Here is a 19,655-nt window from a genome sequence, read left to right on the forward strand (position 1 = left end):
TAAAAAAATTACTCCATAACAAAACCAATATCGTATCATATATTAAAATCGCCGTCACGTGTTAGTTCGTGATTGTATCATTATTTTTTTTTAATTTCATTTATGTTTTTATTTAATTTGGACTTTATCTTTTTAAAATTGATAATTATTTTCATCTCCAAATGTAATTTTTGTTAAATATTTCTAAAATTCAATTATAAATTATTATATTTAATTTTAAATATTTGTAGAATTATTTTAAAACCAATCATATCTTTTACATGTAATCAAACATAAATATAATATTATATTATATTCTAATTAAAATTAAAATTTTAAAATTGACATTTAAATCCAAAACATAAAATAATTATATTCTAATAATATTATAATAATTATATTCTATTTAATAATTAAATATAAGAATTATATTCAATTTATACTTAAATTTATATAATTTATAATTAAATATGAAAAATATTTAATAAAAATGTCAATTATAATAAAAATATTATTATAATTTTTATATACAAATTAAATTTATCTATTTGAAAAGTAATAATTAATTTAGTGTGACACTAACATATGATAATATTTTGACTTAATATGTATACATCTTTTTTTAAATTAAAAAGAACCTCGAACCGAACGTGACCTACAGGAGAAGTCATAAGCATTTTTGTACTATCAAATTAATTTTTGATGAAATGAAATATATATATATATATATATATATATATATATATATATATATATATATATATATATATATAAATAATAGAACCGTAATAATAGAATATGACCATAATTAATATACATCCATTTATCTTCACAAAAAATAACCATAATTAAGTTCAATAATTCCTCCTATAAAATTATTTATTCTAGAACTATTTAATTACCATTATAAAAAAAATAAAATCGATTAAAATTGACAAAAATTAAAATCATATTAAATGAGGAAAAAACCACATTCCACAAACTCAGCGAAACTAGAACCAAAAATAGTATTTTAAAGAAAATATCTTACGGAATAGTGCCGATAATATATAACAAAAATAATAAAAAAACACCAAACATGGGAAATTTCCTAGACAACTAACACTACAAAAGGCTTGAATTAGTAGTCACAGGTAAATCTGAATAAGTCAAACCAGAAAACAGAGTGATAATTATAATTATAGGGTGGAAGAAACTCTAAAAGCACTGCCTCTGTCCTGGCTCAGCGATCAAATTTCTCACGCCATGCGCAAGCCAAAGAAAGAGATCCATGAAACAATCAACATGGCAACAACTGAAAACACACCAGTTGTTGAAGCCGAGTTTGATCTAGCAGCAGTGGTTGTGGTGGCTGTGCCATCAGAAGAAGGTGGAGCCTTCCCAGTTGAAGGAGTAGTGTCTTTTCCTGCTTTAACAGTGACGGCAAGTTTCATGCCGCCAGAACAATGTCCGGGAACAGAACATATGAAGTAATGAGTGCCTGCAGTCTTGAGGGCAATGGTGGTTGCGCCACTACTGTCTGTACTAATTGAATTCCCTGCGCTGCATGATTTGTAGTCACTCTCTTTAACTTCATCCACTGTGTGCCCAGCTCCATAGTTGAACACTGTCACACAAATCAAACTTAAAAATTGATTTTTTATATATAATTCTACAACAAAATCATGGTATCGTTTCCTAGTTCTTACCAAGAGTATCACCCACTGCGAAGGTTTTGTCACCCGTCCATGAACTATAATCAGCACCAATTGCCCAACCTGAAGAATCTCCGACGGTGTGGACGGTTGCGAGGGTTGGCAGAAGCATGGTGATTGCTATGAGCGAGCCGAAAAGCAAAGCAGTAGAGGAAGGCATGATTTTGAGAGAATGGGAGGAAGAAGGGAAATAGTACAGAGTAGGCTCTGAAGATTCAATTGGAAAATGGGTTTGATTTATATTATTAAGAGAAGGTGATATTAGTTGTTAAGAGTAAGGCCCAGCTGTCGATTTCTGCATCAGGATATGACTTCAGTTGCACTTCATACCTAACATCCACAAAAGATGGTGTTATGGCTTCATTCCAACTCTCATTATTATCATATACGAAATAGTTGTTGAGTTGAATTATTCTGCTGAAATCATAATGCCTTTTGACTAAACCTCTTGTACTATCAAAGGATCGGTTGTAAATCATGCACATCTAATGCAAGTATCTCAATTTTAAACTCTCTTAAACTGTTGTTATCTTTAAGGAAATTTCATGTTCCAATTTTGTAATAATATATATATTCCGACCAATACGGTTGGGAAGTTAACTAGTTGCGCTTCCCAGAAACTCCTGTCTATATCTGGTATGGTGCTTTAGTAATCTCCATCATTATAAAAGTGACTGAAAACAAATACTTCCTTAGAACCTACACAACAATAAAACTACTAATAAGTCTTAACTAGTAGTATTTGTCTGATAAATTAAGTTTTCAAATGTACGAAACTTTTAGCCATGCTACGGATCAATAAATTCTCTATAAGTAATGATATATTGGCATGCTAGAAAAGGAACGTTAATAATTATAAAGTGTTACACGTCAACTTTTTTTTTTGTGAAAGATATGATTGCGTTGGTCTTTATGGCCATTCCTAAGGAATGATGGTATTGGACAAGAAAGTAAAGCTAATACTTTTCAAGGGATTTACCTACTTCACCGTCTGGGCCGGACAGTTATAAAGTCATCTTGTAATCAACCTAGTTAGACGGTCCAAGATGAATGGCCGATGAAAGTCTGTAATTAGATTTTTTTCATGAAGTTGGACAGAGATTGGATTATGATTAAGTTAATCTTAATTTCATGAAAAAAAATATAAATATAGGTTAGAAGTAGAAGATAAGTGATTCATATTTACTGTATATTTATTACTGATTTTATAATACTGTACCGACGGTCAACTGACTTAAGCATCAGAAAATCTTTGACGGTATATTTCCAAACTGTAAGAAGAATGAGAAGATTCGAGAGAGTAGACAAACAATGATTAAGGAAAAACTGTAAAAGTGCTTGAAATAACTCCACCTCTTAACCCTAACCGCACAATTAATAAAATAAAACCACACCTTCTAGAACGAACGAAGTAGCAGCTACCGAGGCTGTTTCCCGTAGTACCATATATTTAAAAACATTGTGGTGTTTTGTTTTGAATACGGTTTATTTCCTACCACGTAACTGCATATGACATTTGAAAAAGAGCAAGTTAGCATGAAGAAGTTATGGTGAAGGTGGGAACGGAGAGAAAGATTTGTTTGTGGCGGCAAAAGATGAGGTTTGGGAAAGAATGTGACATGTGAAATCTTGATCCTAACAGCTTACCAAACACGATGACTGAATAAAGTTGAGTAGCACGTTAAATTAAATCATGATAACAGTATACTTTAAGCTTTGAAATTACTACATAATGGTTTTCTGGGGTCCTTCGTTAGGGTGGTCTTGCTCTGAGCTCTTAGTGACGAGGCCATTACGTAGAATAAAGGTGCAAAGGTTGTAGGGGCCCCTACGCTAGGGCCAACTACTTTATTTTTATTATGGTTTTAGTTAATATCAAGGGAACAATTTATAAAGGGTTTGAACTTTCCAGCTATATATTCAGCTGATCTTTATCACCAAATATGTAACCATAGTTTTGTAGATGAAAACCAATTCAATCTATCTCATCTTAGCCGTTGTTAGAATCAACACGGGACCATTTCTTTCCACACTTCTATAGTTTCTGTATACATCCTTATAGGTGTGGGTTAAGAAAATTATCTTAACCCCTTTTATATCAGCTTAGCTCAGTTTAAAAAAAATACAAAAAAACTAGTTTATAATTTTAATGTTTCTTTTTAAAATTTAATTCATGTAAATAAAATTAATTTTACTTTTTATATGCAAATAATGTTTGATAGATAGTAAATAAAATCCTTATAAAGATAACCTCACAATTATATTTGGTAAATGAATTCTATCTTATTACGAATTTCCAAAGATATATAAATACAAAATAAGTTGTGGGTCTTGGGCCAAATTATGAGTACAACCATAATGTTAATATTTTTATTTTAATACACCACCAAATATATGTAATCACCTTGTGTTGCAATGTCTCTTTGATCTTTCCAAGTCTTTCTCTTATCATGAGTCCATCAAAGTCTTGAATTGGATCCTAGGCCTAGTCTTGATGATCCACATCATGTGTTTGGATTTTGATGTCTGCATCACATATTAGTCCATGTAGAAGTTATTTTCAGTTCTTTCACAAAACAAGTTTCTTAAGATGTCAAATGATCAAGAATTGTCACTGAAATACTATGAGTTAAATCTAATTGTTCTAAACTACAAAAATTTGACAATAGGAGTGACATCCTCTAAAAGAGACATATTGACCAAGGAATCAAATTAACACAACTTCCAATCAAAAACCTTAAAATAATGAATTTATAGGTCTTCATACTCATATATACTCAACTTTCTAACTTTTACTCGATGTGAAACTTAGAATCACACTTTAATTTTCAAACATATGGACACTAAATGTTAAGATAGTTTTTGGTTTAAAAGATAAAATTCAATTTACTTATGGTTCTATTGTTTCACCCACCACTACGGGTCTTTATAAATGTTGGTAACATAATAATAGAGTGGTTTTGGGTTAATTTTGTACCTTTTTGTCTAAGGCATTGCTCAATTTATTGTTTGGATTGACCAAGTTATTAATATGCGGAATAATTTGTAGAATGATATTTTTAAAGAGATAATAGAATTACATTATTTAGGAATCAAGGTTTAAGGTAGTTTAAATATTTCTTCTTCTTTTCACTTCTAAGGTGTTTTTAAAAATAAAATCATGATAGAATACGAGATAAAAGTGATTTACTCTAACAATGTCACTCGAAAAAATTGGAATTGAAGTGTAATAAAAAAGAGATTTTTAATTTGTAAAGTGAAACAAAATTGTGTTTATATAAATTTATTAGATCATATATTTCTTATTTTAAAATAATTGAATTGTGAAAAACTATATTAAATGAAAAACTAACGTCTTCCACAAAACATTTTAAGTATATATATTCATTCTTTTTCTTGCGTCCTCTTCACCTTTTTTCTTTTTCATATTTTTCTCCTTTTTTTTCATTCAATAATACAATGTTACTGATTTTGTTTCTATCTTTTCTTTATATTTCTCATTTCTTATATTTGGATTTTGAACCAAACATGATTAAGAAAATAATTTAAGTTAAATTACGTCTTTCATTCCTATTTTTGTGTAGAGAAATATTAAATATTTGCCTTTATTTTTATATGTATCGGTTTAATTTCTATTTTAGAAAATTTGATGCAATCATTTCATTTTCTTAATATTATACTAACAATGTTAAAGATGTATCACATGTTCATGATTTTCTTTTTTTTTTATCTTATATTTTTTATTTTTTTAAATAAAATTTTTCACGTAGTAACACGTGATAGTGACAATGTCACAAATCACTATCATTTTAAATATGATTGTGTTAATTTCAATTTAATCCCTAAATTTGTTATTTTGTTTCAATTAAGTTTTAATATTTTTAAAATTTAACAATTATGTCTTTTCCCAAATTGAAATTAAATTTAACTTTTATATAAATGTTTATATTGATATTTTTATTAAAATTAACAATTTTCTTAAATATTTTTAAGAAGATTAAGTTTATTTAAAATTATATTTTACATTAAACTTTATTTAAAACTGTTATTAAATTTTAAATTTATTTTTTATAATTTTTATTTAATTATTTAAAAATTTTGCATTACTTTTAAATCAACTCTAACATTTATTGAATTTTACATATTTTAAAAATATATAATTATTTGAAATATAAATTCAAATAAAACGAATATTAAAATATCATGTAATAAAATATTAATACAAGTAAAGTTCAATCTAAAATATAAATTTAAATAAACTTAATTTTCTTAACAATTATTTTACAAAAGTATAAATTTTAATAAAAATATCAATATAATATTTATATACAAATTAAATATGGTATCAATTTTAAAAGGAATGAATTATTAATTTTTTAAAAAATTGAAACTTAATTAAAACAACATAAGAGTCCAAATTGAAATTAAGATAATAATATTTTGTTTTGATAGTGACATGTGACTATTAAAAAAATTAAAAATATTTAAAAAAAAAATTTAAAAAGAAAACCCTTTAAAAATTTACTACAAAGTAACATGTCACACATCTTTAATACTATTAATAGTATTAACAGAAAAGGTTTCATATAGCATCAAATTTCTAAAATTAGATATCAAACATAAAAATTAAGAGACTTATTTAATATATTTTTACAAAAATGAAGACAAAAGACATAATTTAACCAAGAATTTATTATAAAAATAATTAAAAAAACGAGAGTTTTGCATCATATAATAAATTTCAGTTATTTAAAGTCTCCTTATGTTATCAGATATGATATTGAACACTTCAACTTAAGTGGCATTTCTTATTGTACACATGCAAAAGCACTACATTCTTAAAAACATTATTATGATATTTACTAAATATAATGCCGCATTTAGATTGTTCATCCATTAAATGGTAGTTTTTTTTTTTTTTTTCTCATTTCATTCAAAAGCAATCTTATTTCTACCATTACTTTTTTTTTTTTGGAAAGAATTAGTATATACTCAAATATTATGGAACATATAGATTGTTAGAAAAGGATGGATTGGACATAAAAATAGAGAAGAAAATTCCAACTTTGTTGACTCCCTAATTTCCAAAATCTCATACCACACCTCAACCAAAATTAAATAAGATAGCAAGCAAACATAGAAAATTACCAAAGAAGACTAGACCAATATTCATGTCCAATAACATCAAACTTGGTTTGTTCCAAATAAGATTCTCAATTATAAGTCGAGTACTAATTTTTTAAAAGGATCATTAACTTAAAGAAAAAATCACTGATTACTAAGACAAACATCCAATAAAACTATTAAAAATATAAGGCAAAATTTAAAGAAATATCTATTTGCAATACTTGAAATCGGTTAAAGGAAAATACAATTTCTAAAGGTTAAATAATGATAGTTAAGATTTGGAGATAACATAACAACTAACTAAAGCTTATAAAACACACTTCCCTTTATGAATGCTGTAGCTAGAAATCTTAGAAATCATATTAATGTACTTTTTGCTGCAACAGAACCTATATTGAAGAAGACATGATAGATTATTCCCAAGATGAGAAAAGTGGAGGAACATCATCCAAACAAATTTGTTTACCTATTATTAGCCAAAAGAGCAAAATTGTTGGTATAATGATTTCCTTGAATTATAAATAAATCGAATGACTAATAAAGAATCAAATTCAAATAATGTGGAATGCTGAATTTTTGTGATTCATTATTAATCATTCAATTTATTCATAATCATCTTGTTCTTAAGATAAGAGAAATTGTCTTCATAGTTTCTTCTAATATCCCCAACCAACTCAATTCCAAAGCCAAGCAACTTACTATATAGCTAACATTACAAAGTGAAGAATAAATTTCAAAGAAGGAAAAGAAAAAAAAAAAAGTGACAGCACAATTCGGCTTGTGTTTCTAGCAATTCAAATTATTCAAGGTGCAATTCAGCTTCAAAAATGATTTTAGCAGGCATTGTGAATCACTGCATCTCAAAATCAAATCACCCAAATCGTAAAGTGATTCATGTATGATTTCTGATGATATTGCAGTATTTAGAACATTACGAGAGATATTTAGATGCACTGTCAACAATCCCCTTTTTGTTGAAAACATATAGAGTAGATCCAGTAGCAATAATCTGACTTTGGGCTGTGATTCAAGCCAACCTTCAAGCAGCATTTACAGATTATAAGACAGGTCTTATGTCTCGTAGCAACACTACCAAAGTAAAACCAAATAACTGTCTACTCTAAAAGAATTCATAAAACATGCCTCAAGTGTAATTGATAGAAATGGGTGGTATTGTTCTATTACATACATTTCATGGTCGAGCTTCAGTTCTAGTTTGAATGGTTTAATTTTGTGTCCTTCCGATAGATTTCAAACCAATATTCTTATGCTATTGAACATATTGAAGATAAAGAAAGAATACATTGAATCACATCCGCATCATTGTGAAGCAACTACAAACCAATGAAGATGCAAACAACGTCACTAATATACATATGTTACTTGCTTTCTTAAGATATATTAGCATGCCAACAATTGTTAAATTACACAATAAGGATTTGTTGACTCCATGGAAATGCTATCATTCATTTACAGTAACTATTCAATCTTGAATCACAGAAATGATCGCACTTGCTCCTATTCATTCCTTGCATCTCGAGCCTCTGGTTTACAAAGCTTCAAACCTGTAAAAGAGGTTAATGTAAACCACTAAGACTTAGGATTGTCAGCAGCAATGATATCAAAATGTATGAAGCAAGGACATACAACATCAACAACATTAGTATGCATCAGGGAAAATTTGATATCAATCAGCTTTGTCAGCTTCTGCCCCATTCACACTCAACTCAGGAGTATCTTCAGAGTTTGGAGTCTCCTCTGCTGGCTCTTGAGTTTCTGCCCCATTCACACTCAACTCAGAAGGAGCATCTACGACAGACTTTGAATTCCCATCCCCAGGCTTCTGAACAAATCGACGACCCCGATCCACCCTGATTGCCCTTCCCATAAAATCCTGGAGAAGAACAATTTTCCCTGCGTCACTAACCAAAAACAGTGTTCCATACACTAAAGGCTTGTTTGATTCCCTTCTCACTATAATGTTTTAAAAACCGTTATCTAAAACATATCCATACTAATCAACACTTAATGTCTCAATAAAAAATGTATTAACTTCTGAAAACTGTTACCATATCAAGTGTTGCAAAAAAAAAATAACTATTAGATCTTTCCTCGTCATCTCTTGTTTTCTTCGAGTGTTTGTGGAACAAACTTTTGAGAAAACAAAAAGGAAAATCATATTTAGACAATATTTTTTTTACAACATTTCAACATTGATTACGTGTGAATCTGTGTTATTGGTAGACAAACAAAAATAACTAGGGAGACAAACATTTTCAAGTGTGCTTATGTTAAGGGCAAAACAAATGTTAAAAAAAAAAAAGGTAAACAAACAAGGTCCAAGACATTGTCGATAAAAACTTGCGAGAATGACATTCCCCATACTCAATAATCCAAATTCAAACAAAGAAGAAACCCGGAGTTACCTTTCCTTGGAACTCAGCAAGAGCAGCCTCAGCTTCTTTCTTGGACTTGAATGACACAAATCCATAACCTGACGGCTTTCTAGGATTGTCAAGAAATACAACCTCAGCTCTAACAACTTTAGCAGTTCCGGAATCAAAAAACTCCTTGAGATCCTTGGACTTGGCTTCATAAGACAAGTTACCAACAAACAAGTTAAACGTGACCCCAGATTTTGGTTTCACCGGAGGCGGGGTTTTCTTCTTTTTCGGCCGAGCATAATTGACTTTCATTACACGGCCCTCAAACTCCTAATCATCATTCATAAGAGAAAAAACAAAGAAACATTATTTATGAAAACAATGTGTGCGTGTAGTCGTAACAACAGAAGTAGTGTAGAGTGTTTTAGGCTTACATACGATTCGAGTTTATTGAGAGCTTCAAGAGCCTCTTCAGGAGAACCCATTTCGACGAAGGCCAAACCCCGGTTTCTGTTTTTCTTATACATAGAAAGCTTAACCGCAACAATGGACACAGTTTCAGGAAAAAAAAAAAAAAAAAAAAAAAAAAAACTTAAACAAACAAAGCAGTATAGAAGTGGAGGAAAGAAAAAACAAACCTCGACTTCGAGGACTTTTCCATGTTTTTCAAACAAAGAACGAATATCCTCTGGGGTGCTTGTCCATGGGACGTTCTGAGCGAGCAACCTTGTGCGAGAAAATTCTTCTTCGGTAACTGGCTGGGGTTGTTGTTGGGAAGTGGAAACGCAGGTGAGAGTGAAATTAGGGGTTTGTTTGGCTGTGGTAAGGGATAAGGGTGGAAGGTGAAAGGAAGAGCGTTTGGGGAAGTTGATGGATTGGGAAAGGGAAGAGAGAGCGATGGAATGGGAATAGGTTTGAGCCGATAACTGATTTGCAGAAGTTAAGCACGCAACACGTAGAAGCGCCATTGCTCAACAATGCCATTCACAAACCTATTCTTCTCATTTTCAATATCACCACACAGCGCAAGTGTCAGGGAAATGGATAAGAACATCTTCGGTATTAAACGACACCGTTATCTGTTATCTTTGCGTTCTTTCTTTTGCCCTTTTTTTTCTTTTGCCTTGGCTAAAATATTATTTTTATCTCAATTTTTTATTTTATTTAATTTGGTTTCTTTCTTTTTTAAGTAAGTCATATTTTTTGAAAAATTGATTCTAGGTCCTAATTGTTGATGGTCTTATAATTGTTAATGATGGTTAAAATAATTAATGACTCAGAAAAAAATGAGTGCATAGTTAACAATTTTAACATATGTGGTTTATTTATTTTTTTTATATGAAATTTTTTTTATAATTGTTAGAGTAAAATGTGAATGAAATGCGGGTTGCTCGCATACCTAAATTGCGATAGCTGGAATTGATTTGAGGTAACTATATTAGAATTATAAGATTATATAGTTTTAGTTGTAGGTTGTAGCAGTTCTGTGAAGTGAAATGTTCTTCTTCTGAGTATCGAAGGCAATGAGAATCAAATGTGAGTTTTGATTTGGGTTGTTTTACTAATGTAATATGTGTTTAGATAAATATAGAATAATGATACTTTGACAACATTCTAATAGTATCTCTGATTGGTTTATGTTGATGTTTATAATTATTATTATTAATTGTGATGAAATTTTGGATCAATCACAGTTAAAATGTTGTTAAAGTATCATTATTCATAAAATATATTGTGTTATTGTCATATTTATTTAATGACTGTTGTTGCATAATTTTCTATGCAATTTTTCGGTGGATAAAGGTTTGTCGTCCCATCATCTGAAAATGTGTAGGTTCTGTGGTCTTCCCATTTAAAATTTGTGTTTCAGTGTCTAGGTGGTATGAGTTGTAATGTGTTGCTTTTAGGGCATATGAATATTTTTTATTGAGTAATCTAATTAATACATTTAATTACATAATTAAAGTTTAACTATTTACAATTATATTAACAAGTTAACCTTTACGCAAACTGAATTTTAATTAGTTTTAGCAAAAGGAATTAAAAAAATTGGATGTTTTATTCTTCAACTTGAAATTAATTAAAAAATTTGTGTTAGCGAGTATGTGAAGAATATTTCAGAATTCAGTAATACAACAGGACTATTGCATAGTTTACACTTTTGAAATACTTCGTAATATTGAATCAACTAACTAAACATTTTTTATAAAGTGAAACGAAGTACATTTTTTTTTTCACAAAATGGACATTTTAGAGACTTCAAAACCCCTTCAAGAATTCAAACCAAACCGACTTCATAAGCAAGCTTCATTCAAGTTTTTTTTTTTTTCTTTTCCCAAAATAGTTCGATTCAATTTTGAACAAGTTCGATTGGATTTTGTGTGTACACTACTGTTTTCTTGATCACTCTTTAATTAGGAACACATTTAAAAAAATTCCAATGAGAAAAATGAAGAATGTAAGAATGAACTTCTAGAGTACCTTAAATAAAAATTAATTACAGAATAGGAAATCTAGAAAACGATTGACTTAAACTGGACCTTTGCAATTCTTAGCTTATTAAAGAAAATACATTCAATTCAAATTCATATGTTCCAAACACACAATATATATTAAATCAGTAGATTTTTATATGACAGTGCAAATGAAGTTTCGTTAGTAGTTGTGCTTGTAATAAAATGTAAACTAAAATAAGAGTTGCTAAATCAGAAACACTGTTGTTACTTTATACATGACATAAACTCACTGTGCATTAAGCTTAAGGGATGTGTGTTTGACATTTCCAGTCTTCAAAGTCAAACCAAATCCTAATAGCATATGACGTTACTTCTTACGCATCCTACAGTCCGGGGAGTTATGTCGTAAGGGAGACAAAGGTTGTCTAGCTAAATCTTGATCGTCCAAATCAAACTTCCTCATTGGGCTATTTGTCCTGGGACTGACAGACTTTCTCTTGTTAGACTGCATAAGCCAAAAAAATATAAGTATTAAGCAACTTAGAGAGGTATACTTGAACCGCCAATGCACATATGCTATAAATACAGCACTTAATTTTTCTTTGGAATTATAAAAATAACTCACCTTGGCTGATGGACTGTTGGTATGTTTATCAGCAGAATCAGGATGGTTCTTTCCCTTGTTTAGCCTCAGTAACCTTTTGTTCTCCTTTTCCAATACATTATTTTCATTAAACAGTACTTTGACCTACGCAGACCATGAAAAGTTGGATATTTGTCAATAATCAAATCATCCAAAACAAAAGTAAATAGTCCGACAAATTTGGGACCAATTTATGTTTACCTCCTCCTCCGCTTTCTGAAGGTTAGTTCTCAGATGCTCCTTGTCCTTCTCAAGTGACTTCACTTTAGCAACAAGTGACAAAACACTCAGAGCAGACGGACTCAAGCTATCAAATCCAAAATAAAAAAATTAGCCTATTAAAAATGAATTGACAAAAACTGAGAAGGAAACAAGAGAAGAGAATGAGGAGAGGTTGCAGACTCACCCCTTCCACACATTCAGCAACTTCTTACAGGACTCGTTCTCACTGTTTGCTTGTAAATATGCATACGTAGAATCGTCATCTCTAGTAATAAGTGATGCCAAAACAGAACCGAGTAAATTAGTTTCTTCAGACGGACACGCAGAAGACTGAACCTTCATGGAAAAAGCAATTAAATGAAAAAGGAGAGAGGAGGGAAATGGAAGTATGGAAAAGAACATAATGTTCGATATGTTTGAACGAACTTCTCCATAAACACTCGTACGAAAAAAGATTAAAATAAGTTATTCTATAAATAAAATCAACTTAGGCATAAGTTAAAATAAGCCTTTGGAGAAACTAGTATAAGATAATGGATAAGGTAATTTTAACTAGAGGTAAAACTTATGTTATTTTTCCTTCATGTTTTCTTCTTTCATGAGTGTTTGCAGGGTCCAAAAAACTCTTATTGTAAGGAGTTCACTGATATAGATATACGTGAAAAGGAATATCACTTGCTAGTAGTAAAACAACATTAATATAAACGTTGTCAATTTAACAGCTGACAAAAGTCAATCATATATGATGAGTTAACAGAACCATAATGCATTATTGTTATAATGCATAGAGCATACCAAATAATCTCAATTCCTTAGGCAACCAATGGAAACCAAAAACAAACCATTACTAAGATAACTCATTTCATGCTAATGTCAACGCAGCTACTGATTTGAAACAAAAACACATCATATCAGCAACTCCAACTTATGGTGGATGAATTACTTCCAAATTCCACCCTAGCAGCACATACAAAAATACGATCAGTGATTCGTCTACGCCCAAAAACCCAAAGGGACGGACCTCTTTACTCTCTCAGCCCTTAAAGTGAATAAAAATGAAGCCTTTACCATTATACTAAAACCCCTTCAAACCCCCATAACTAACATTCCAATATTTTCCACATCAACTTTACAAGCCACTAATTATGTTAGAACTTAGAAGGAAAGATGTATATTTACACTGTTAAAAGAAGGTGCGAGAAAAATGGTTACCAATTCATGATTCTGCTTATATTTCTGCACTTCATTATGCATAAAGAGCAAATCTTGTTGCAAATCGAGAACCTGGGATTGCGCCTCCCGTGCCCGTTCATCAGCATCGTTCCCAAATTCCATCAACGCTTCCCTGTCCTTTTCATACAGCGCGCACTCATTCTCCAACCGACAGCGTTGGGCCACCAACTTATCACACTCCAGTGCCAGTCTATGATTCTCCTCCACGAATTTCTTCAGAGCTTGCGCGTTCATAGACGCTTCAGACTGCTCAAAAAACCCCAGAGTTCTCATGATCAAATTTTCAAAAAAAGAAAATGACAAGAGAAAGATTCAAAAGAAAACCAAGAAGAGCCGAGAAACCTTGAAGCAGTTGATGAGGCGGTCTTTACGCTCCAATTGGGATTTAACTGAACGCAGACATTCACGGAGACGCCACTGCGAGTCTTGAGAAGCTCGAAGCTTGGCCTCTAGGGTTTCCGCCGGTATGGGAATCCCTAAGCAATGGTCGATGGTTTGTTTAATGCAATCGTCCACTTGTGGAGACAGATCCATTGGCGCAATTGATCGAACTCAACCTAAGCAAAAATTCAGAATTTGTGTTTGGATTGAAAGGATTAGAGAAAAGGAACGAATTGGTTACCCTTTATAGTGTGAATGAGTGCATGATGTGAAGAAAGGGGGCAAGGTGAGAGAGTTAACCCTGATTTTGGTTGGAAAACCAAATCAAAATTGATTCTATGTATATCCTCCGTTTAATTTGAATGGGCTAGCCGTTAGCATACCCAACTTTTTCGGTGGTCCACTATTCTGTTATTTTATTCTTTTTATTTGTATTCCCCTTTTTCCATTCATTCTTCCATTAAAAAAAAAATTTTTTTAATCTAACTAAAACTATTTATTATTATGTATTTTAAAAGTTTAATTAATTTTTACGTCTCTCATAAGTTTAGAAATTTTCATTTGAGTTTTTTTATTTTAAATTTTGTCTAAATTTTTTCAAAAATTTAAAATTATTCAAGTCTCTAACTTTTCTAATCTTATATTTTGTCATTAGAGTCATTTTGTTAGTCTCAATCCAAGTAACATGTTGTTATGAGAATAGTCTCTCTTCAAGATTAATTGTATTAAACGGAAATTATTTTAAAGTCAATTAAAAGATTTAAATATTAAATTGGTCTTTATCATGTTGGAATTTATTTAATGTGATATTTTTAAGTTAATAAAGTAATTTCTTTTAATCTAATCTTGATTAGTAACCTAACTACATGTGAACACATTGTATGTCAGGTGTCACTTAATTTTTTATTTTATTTTTTAATTTAAAAAATGGAATACATGTAGACAGTTTTAAGTCACATTACAATAACAGTATCACGTGTTAATATCAGTGTCATGTGTTGGTATCATTGTCATGTATTATTTTCTTATATTCAATTCAGTCTTGATATTTGTAAAAGGTAGATGTATAGCATTTATATAAATTAAATTTGATTTCAATTTTGAGAGAAACAATATTATTTCATTTAAAAAGAAATGAGACTAAATTGAATGTAAATGTTACACATGACAATGGTGTCAATTCAACCCATGGCCACAGGGCCAGCCTCAACCCATTATTAAAAAAAGCCCTATAATTAGAAACCCCTCAAGGGAGGCAAAAAAAAGCTCTAACCCCCAAAACCCTCTCTCAAGTGGGTTAGGGTCAGGGTTAAAGTGGGTTTAACCCCATTACAAAATTTTAATTAAATTTTAGAAATAATATAAGGGTTAAATATGTTTTTAGTCCCTATAGGGCGATTTTGGTTTTAATCCCTCTTTCAATGTAAGATACAATTTAGTCCTCAAACTTTAGGAAACTTTGGTTTTAGTCCTCAAAAACTAACTCCCTAAAAAAAACTGCTGATGTGGCTAATGGTGATACAAAACGCTATTTTCTCTTCTTTTTTTTTCCTTTCCTGACACAAAGCTGATCTTTGACTGACTGCTTCTCTCCCTTCCTTTTGCTCCATCTCTTTCCTTGCTTCTTCACTTCTCTCCCTCATTCTTCCACTCTTCCATCTCCCGTCATATCACAAAACTCACAGAAAAAATTGAAAAGAAAACAGAGGAAGTTTCAACAAAGAAAAAAAACAATAACAATCACTAAGGCTGTGTTCTTTTTAGTGGATTTGAGGGAGATGATTTGGGAGAGATGATTTGAGTGGATTTGAGGGTAATTCTTTTGTTGTTTTTTTGAGTAGATTTGTGGGTAATTGAGAGTGGATTTGAGGGTAAAGTTTGTGAGAATTAGTGTAGGATTTGATTGATGTGATAGAATTAAAAAATTTGTTTAATTGATAGAAATGAAAGATTACCAAAATGTCCCTAATTATTTTAGTAATATAAAATGTTATTTTTTAATGTTATATTTAAATGTATAAATGTTAATAAAGAAAGGAAATTAATTAATAATAATTAATATTAATTTTTAAAATATTATAAAAATTATAATATAGTAAAATAAATATTTTTTAAAATGTAATATATTTTGTTGATTGTATTGTGTGCTGAATCTTTGTTGCCAACAATGTCTGCTCCACAGTTTCAACAACTCTAACAACAAGACAATTTGCTTCTTGGATTCTTTCAATCATGGTTCACGGACAGAAAAATTATTTTGGTTTCCTCCAATCAGTGTTACCGACACTGATATTCTTCATCTCTATAAACAATCACAGAGGTTCTAATGGGGTGCATCGGTTCTTCACCTCTAATGATCACTAACCGCCCCCAACAGCACCAAAAATTCATCTCAGAATTCACTATACCTTCAATCAATAGACAACCCATCCTCCTGCATTCAACCCAACAACATCTGCCAATTACTCTCTGGCCAACACACTCCACAACTGTAACCACACCGGCATCCACAAATCACCATCATCTCCGATTATCTCCAACCAACCTCTTACCCCCTTTTGAATTCCTCCATTCACGCAACAACCAAATTCCTCCATTCAACACTATCACAAACCTAACCCATCGCTGCCATGCAAAGAACTGCATACAAAACGGCTGTGTGGAACCGGATACGCGATGGTGTATCCGGATACTCTTCCTAAGCAAATTCTTCAAAAACCTGGATCCGGATACAGGAAGAGTGTATCTGAATACCTGCCTAAAATCTTCGAAATACCTCCATCCGGATACGCTTTCTCTGGATTGGAATACACTACAAAATCACATGGGCAATGGAAAAGAACAGTGTTCTCGTGAAACAACAGTGAATGTGTTTTGTGTTTTTTTATTTCATGTTCAAATGCCTGTTAAAATGGATTTTGCTTTTCAAAATGATACAGGGTATATGAGTCTTTTCGTTGTAAATCAGCGCAAATCTTCTCATTTTTGCGAGATGGTGTAAACAGTGCAATTCACTCAAAATCAACGCAAATCCTCGCTTTTCCATCGTCTCAAATCAGTACAAGCGAACGCAACTTTCAAAACTTTCTTCGCTCACAAATTCTCTTGAACAGTACAATCTGTTCAAGCGAACAAAGGCTAATTCCCGGTTGCTTTATTCTTTTTAGGTTTAATACCTATTATGGTCCCTGCTTTGGGAGGGTTTGTTCAAAGTGGTCCCTCCTTTTTTCAAAAGTTCACTTTAGTCCTAGCTTTCGCAAAAACTGTTCAAGTTGGTCCTTTTTGGTAACGGCGTTAACTTGACTAACGGCAGAGCTGCCAGGTGGCTATTATGTGTTAAAAAAAATTATTAATTGTGACGTGGAAATATAATAAAATTAAGGTTAAAATTAAAATTGAAATTAAGGTAATTTGGAGTAATTAGGCAAAGTGATTTTCGTCCGATGTAATTGGGATTTCTTTCCGATGGGATTGGGATTTCTTGGCGATCTCACCGCCATCTCTGATTCTAGGGTTCTAGATTCTCTCCTTCACGCGCGCTCTCTCTCTGTTTCGCCACCTCCGATTCTAGGGTTCCACCTTATTTTTTCCTCGGAAAATGATGATGATGTTTGAGGAGATGGGGTTTTGTAATGATTTGGACACGATGTCTACTGTTCTTAGGGACGAGGATATCAACGCCCAACAAACTAATCTTCTCTGCCGCCACCGTCGCGCCTCCGGAAGCTAACGTGAACCCCAGTCGTGCAGCCATGGCAGCCACCATGTGAATCTCCTTTGCACGACAGAAAAACGCCACCCCAAATCGCGGACTTCCATGGCCGTCGCGTCAACTCACTTGTCCTTTCCATCATCGCGCCACCATGCTCCTCCGCAACAGCCCAGGCCGCAGAAAACCCAACATCGTCGCACCACCAATGACGGCAAAGCCTTGCCTCCCCACCTCCGCCACGTTCAATCGAAATCCAACCCTTGATTTACACATTGTTGTGTAATAGCAAACGGTAGAGAAAAGGGGGGAAAAGGTAGGGGATATGGCTGCGAGCAATTGGTTCGGTTTGGTGATTAGAGGTGCGAAGGAGGGAGAGGAAGAAACGAAAGCGAAATTAATGATGAATGGTTGGGATTGTGAGTGATTGGTGGCGGTGAAGGTACTGGCTTATGGCCTATGGATGAACTTTGATGGAAATGCCCTCTCTTGTGTTCTTCTAAGACTCAAGAACATGCAACGAGGAAAAAGATATCCAGGGCTCAAGATGGAATCTTGAAGTACATGGGATAATCCCCGAGAAGGGGAAACCAGTGACAGGAGCATCTGATAATCTTTGAGAAGGCGAGAAATTACGCCAAATTACTTTGTCTAATTGCATCTGACGAAAATCACTTTCCCTAATTACTCTAAATTACCCCTAATTCCTTTTTTAATCCAACCCTAATTATATTCATTTACACGTCATCATTAATTAATTTTTTTAAAACAAATAACAATGTCACATCATCAGACATTAGCCACCTGGCAGCTCTGCCGTTAGTCAAGTTAACGCCGTTACCAAAAAGGACCAACTTGAACAGTTTTTGCGAAAGCTAGGACTAAAGTGAACTTTTGAAAAAAGGAGGGACCACTTTGAACAAATCCTCCCAAAGAAGGAACCAAAATAGGTATTAAACCATTATTAGGAAATCTTTCTCATCATGCGTGATTTACCAAAATAGCACGTGCTTCTTAATTTTTTTCCATAAATTTGAAAATTGCCATATTTAACGCCCACACTCCCAGCCACCGTACAAAAAAGTAACGAAAATGAGATTCCAAAGGTTCAAAATCTGATCAAAGAAGACTCAAACCGTTTCCATGCTCGAAATCTCCCTTCAAACGATTAAGTCACTTACTCTCTAAATTAGTAGTAGGCTCCAAAACTGAGAGCTTGAAACTCCCTTTCCATGCTTGGAGGTGCTTTTATCAAAGGATTTGATGGAACCTTCATACCAGGCTTTGTCTAACGGCCAATAAATCTTCAACCTTCGGCCAATGACTTCTTAGCTGTAGAGAGAAGACGAAGCAGAGGGTGGAGAAACAGAAGCCCCTTTCACAAGAAGGGATTTGTTCGGCTTGGGATTGAGAGGTGAAGGAGTGAGAGTCGTGGAACTAGGGCTAGGGTTTGGCTTTTGGTTGGTTTTGGTGAAGAATGAAGTGATTTGACGCTGTTGATTGATGAGCGGTGATCCAGCATTGTTGTTGCGACGAGAAGGACCCATCTCTCTCTCTCCTTTTATCTTTTTCTGCAGTATATTCCACTCACCGTAACAATTGCATATTCTTCTTTAAAATGAAATGAGAAGAATTTGAGTGTAATAAATTACCGTTTTTACGTAATTTGGTTGTCGATCTCTCTTAGATGAACGCTCGGATGGCGTTGCCGCTTCGGAGCTAACGCCGGAAGGGCAGATGTGTGGAAGAGTTTTGTGATATGGGCAACGGGAAGATTCGAAGAAGGAGGGAGAGAAGGAAAGAGATGGAGGAAGACAGAGGGATAGT

The 19,655-nt window shown here is 32.4% G+C and overlaps 3 protein-coding genes across 4 annotated transcripts; all 3 read right to left on the reverse strand.

Moving 5' to 3' along the window:
* Window positions 1-984: 984 nt before the first annotated feature.
* LOC106761165 (blue copper protein) lies at window positions 985-1,990 on the reverse strand. The gene is made up of 2 exons (XM_014644684.2): window positions 1,668-1,990; window positions 985-1,585 (listed from the first exon to the last, which is right to left on the reverse strand). The coding sequence occupies exons 1-2, from the start codon at window positions 1,831-1,833 to the stop codon at window positions 1,218-1,220; spliced, it is 534 nt and encodes a 177-aa protein (XP_014500170.1). The 5' UTR covers window positions 1,834-1,990; the 3' UTR covers window positions 985-1,217.
* A 6,092-nt stretch (window positions 1,991-8,082) lies between these two features.
* Window positions 8,083-10,227, reverse strand: LOC106759849 (29 kDa ribonucleoprotein A, chloroplastic). The gene is made up of 5 exons (XM_014643202.2): window positions 9,823-10,227; window positions 9,619-9,717; window positions 9,227-9,514; window positions 8,448-8,694; window positions 8,083-8,365 (listed from the first exon to the last, which is right to left on the reverse strand). The coding sequence occupies exons 1-4, from the start codon at window positions 10,150-10,152 to the stop codon at window positions 8,488-8,490; spliced, it is 924 nt and encodes a 307-aa protein (XP_014498688.1). The 5' UTR covers window positions 10,153-10,227; the 3' UTR covers window positions 8,083-8,365; window positions 8,448-8,487.
* Window positions 10,228-11,764: 1,537 nt separating this feature from the next.
* On the reverse strand, window positions 11,765-14,473 carry LOC106761495. Of its 2 annotated transcripts, XM_014645049.2 has the most exons (7): window positions 14,361-14,473; window positions 14,081-14,295; window positions 13,718-13,984; window positions 12,690-12,841; window positions 12,485-12,590; window positions 12,266-12,388; window positions 11,765-12,145 (listed from the first exon to the last, which is right to left on the reverse strand). In XM_014645049.2, exons 2-7 carry the CDS (start codon window positions 14,270-14,272, stop codon window positions 12,008-12,010), a joined length of 978 nt encoding a protein of 325 aa, XP_014500535.1. In that variant the 5' UTR covers window positions 14,273-14,295; window positions 14,361-14,473; the 3' UTR covers window positions 11,765-12,007. The 2 variants fall into 2 exon arrangements, with proteins under 2 accessions (XP_014500535.1, XP_014500536.1); XM_014645050.2 differs by having other exon boundaries at window positions 12,690-12,835; window positions 14,081-14,448.
* Window positions 14,474-19,655: the final 5,182 nt, after the last annotated feature.

This window comes from Vigna radiata, chromosome 5, assembly GCF_000741045.1.
Source record: "Vigna radiata var. radiata cultivar VC1973A chromosome 5, Vradiata_ver6, whole genome shotgun sequence".
Classification (NCBI taxonomy): domain Eukaryota; kingdom Viridiplantae; phylum Streptophyta; class Magnoliopsida; order Fabales; family Fabaceae; genus Vigna; species Vigna radiata.

Excerpts from the sequence above, each read along its gene's own strand:
- LOC106761165 (XM_014644684.2), bottom strand. The coding sequence starts at position 1,833 with ATGCCTTCCTCTACTGCTTTGCTTTTCGGCTCGCTCATAGCAATCACC. Across the intron at positions 1,586-1,667 it reads CGCAGTGGGTGATACTCTTG|TGTTCAACTATGGAGCTGGG; the intron begins GTAAGAACTAGG and ends TTTGTGTGACAG.
- LOC106759849 (XM_014643202.2), bottom strand. The coding sequence starts at position 10,152 with ATGGCGCTTCTACGTGTTGCGTGCTTAACTTCTGCAAATCAGTTATCG. Across the intron at positions 9,718-9,822 it reads GAAAAGTCCTCGAAGTCGAG|CTTTCTATGTATAAGAAAAA; the intron begins GTTTGTTTTTTC and ends GTTGCGGTTAAG. Across the intron at positions 9,515-9,618 it reads TCAATAAACTCGAATCGTAT|GAGTTTGAGGGCCGTGTAAT; the intron begins GTAAGCCTAAAA and ends AATGATGATTAG.
- LOC106761495 (XM_014645049.2), bottom strand. The coding sequence starts at position 14,272 with ATGGATCTGTCTCCACAAGTGGACGATTGCATTAAACAAACCATCGAC. Across the intron at positions 13,985-14,080 it reads GCCTCATCAACTGCTTCAAG|TCTGAAGCGTCTATGAACGC; the intron begins GTTTCTCGGCTC and ends TTTTTTGAGCAG. Across the intron at positions 12,146-12,265 it reads CCAACAGTCCATCAGCCAAG|TCTAACAAGAGAAAGTCTGT; the intron begins GTGAGTTATTTT and ends TGGCTTATGCAG.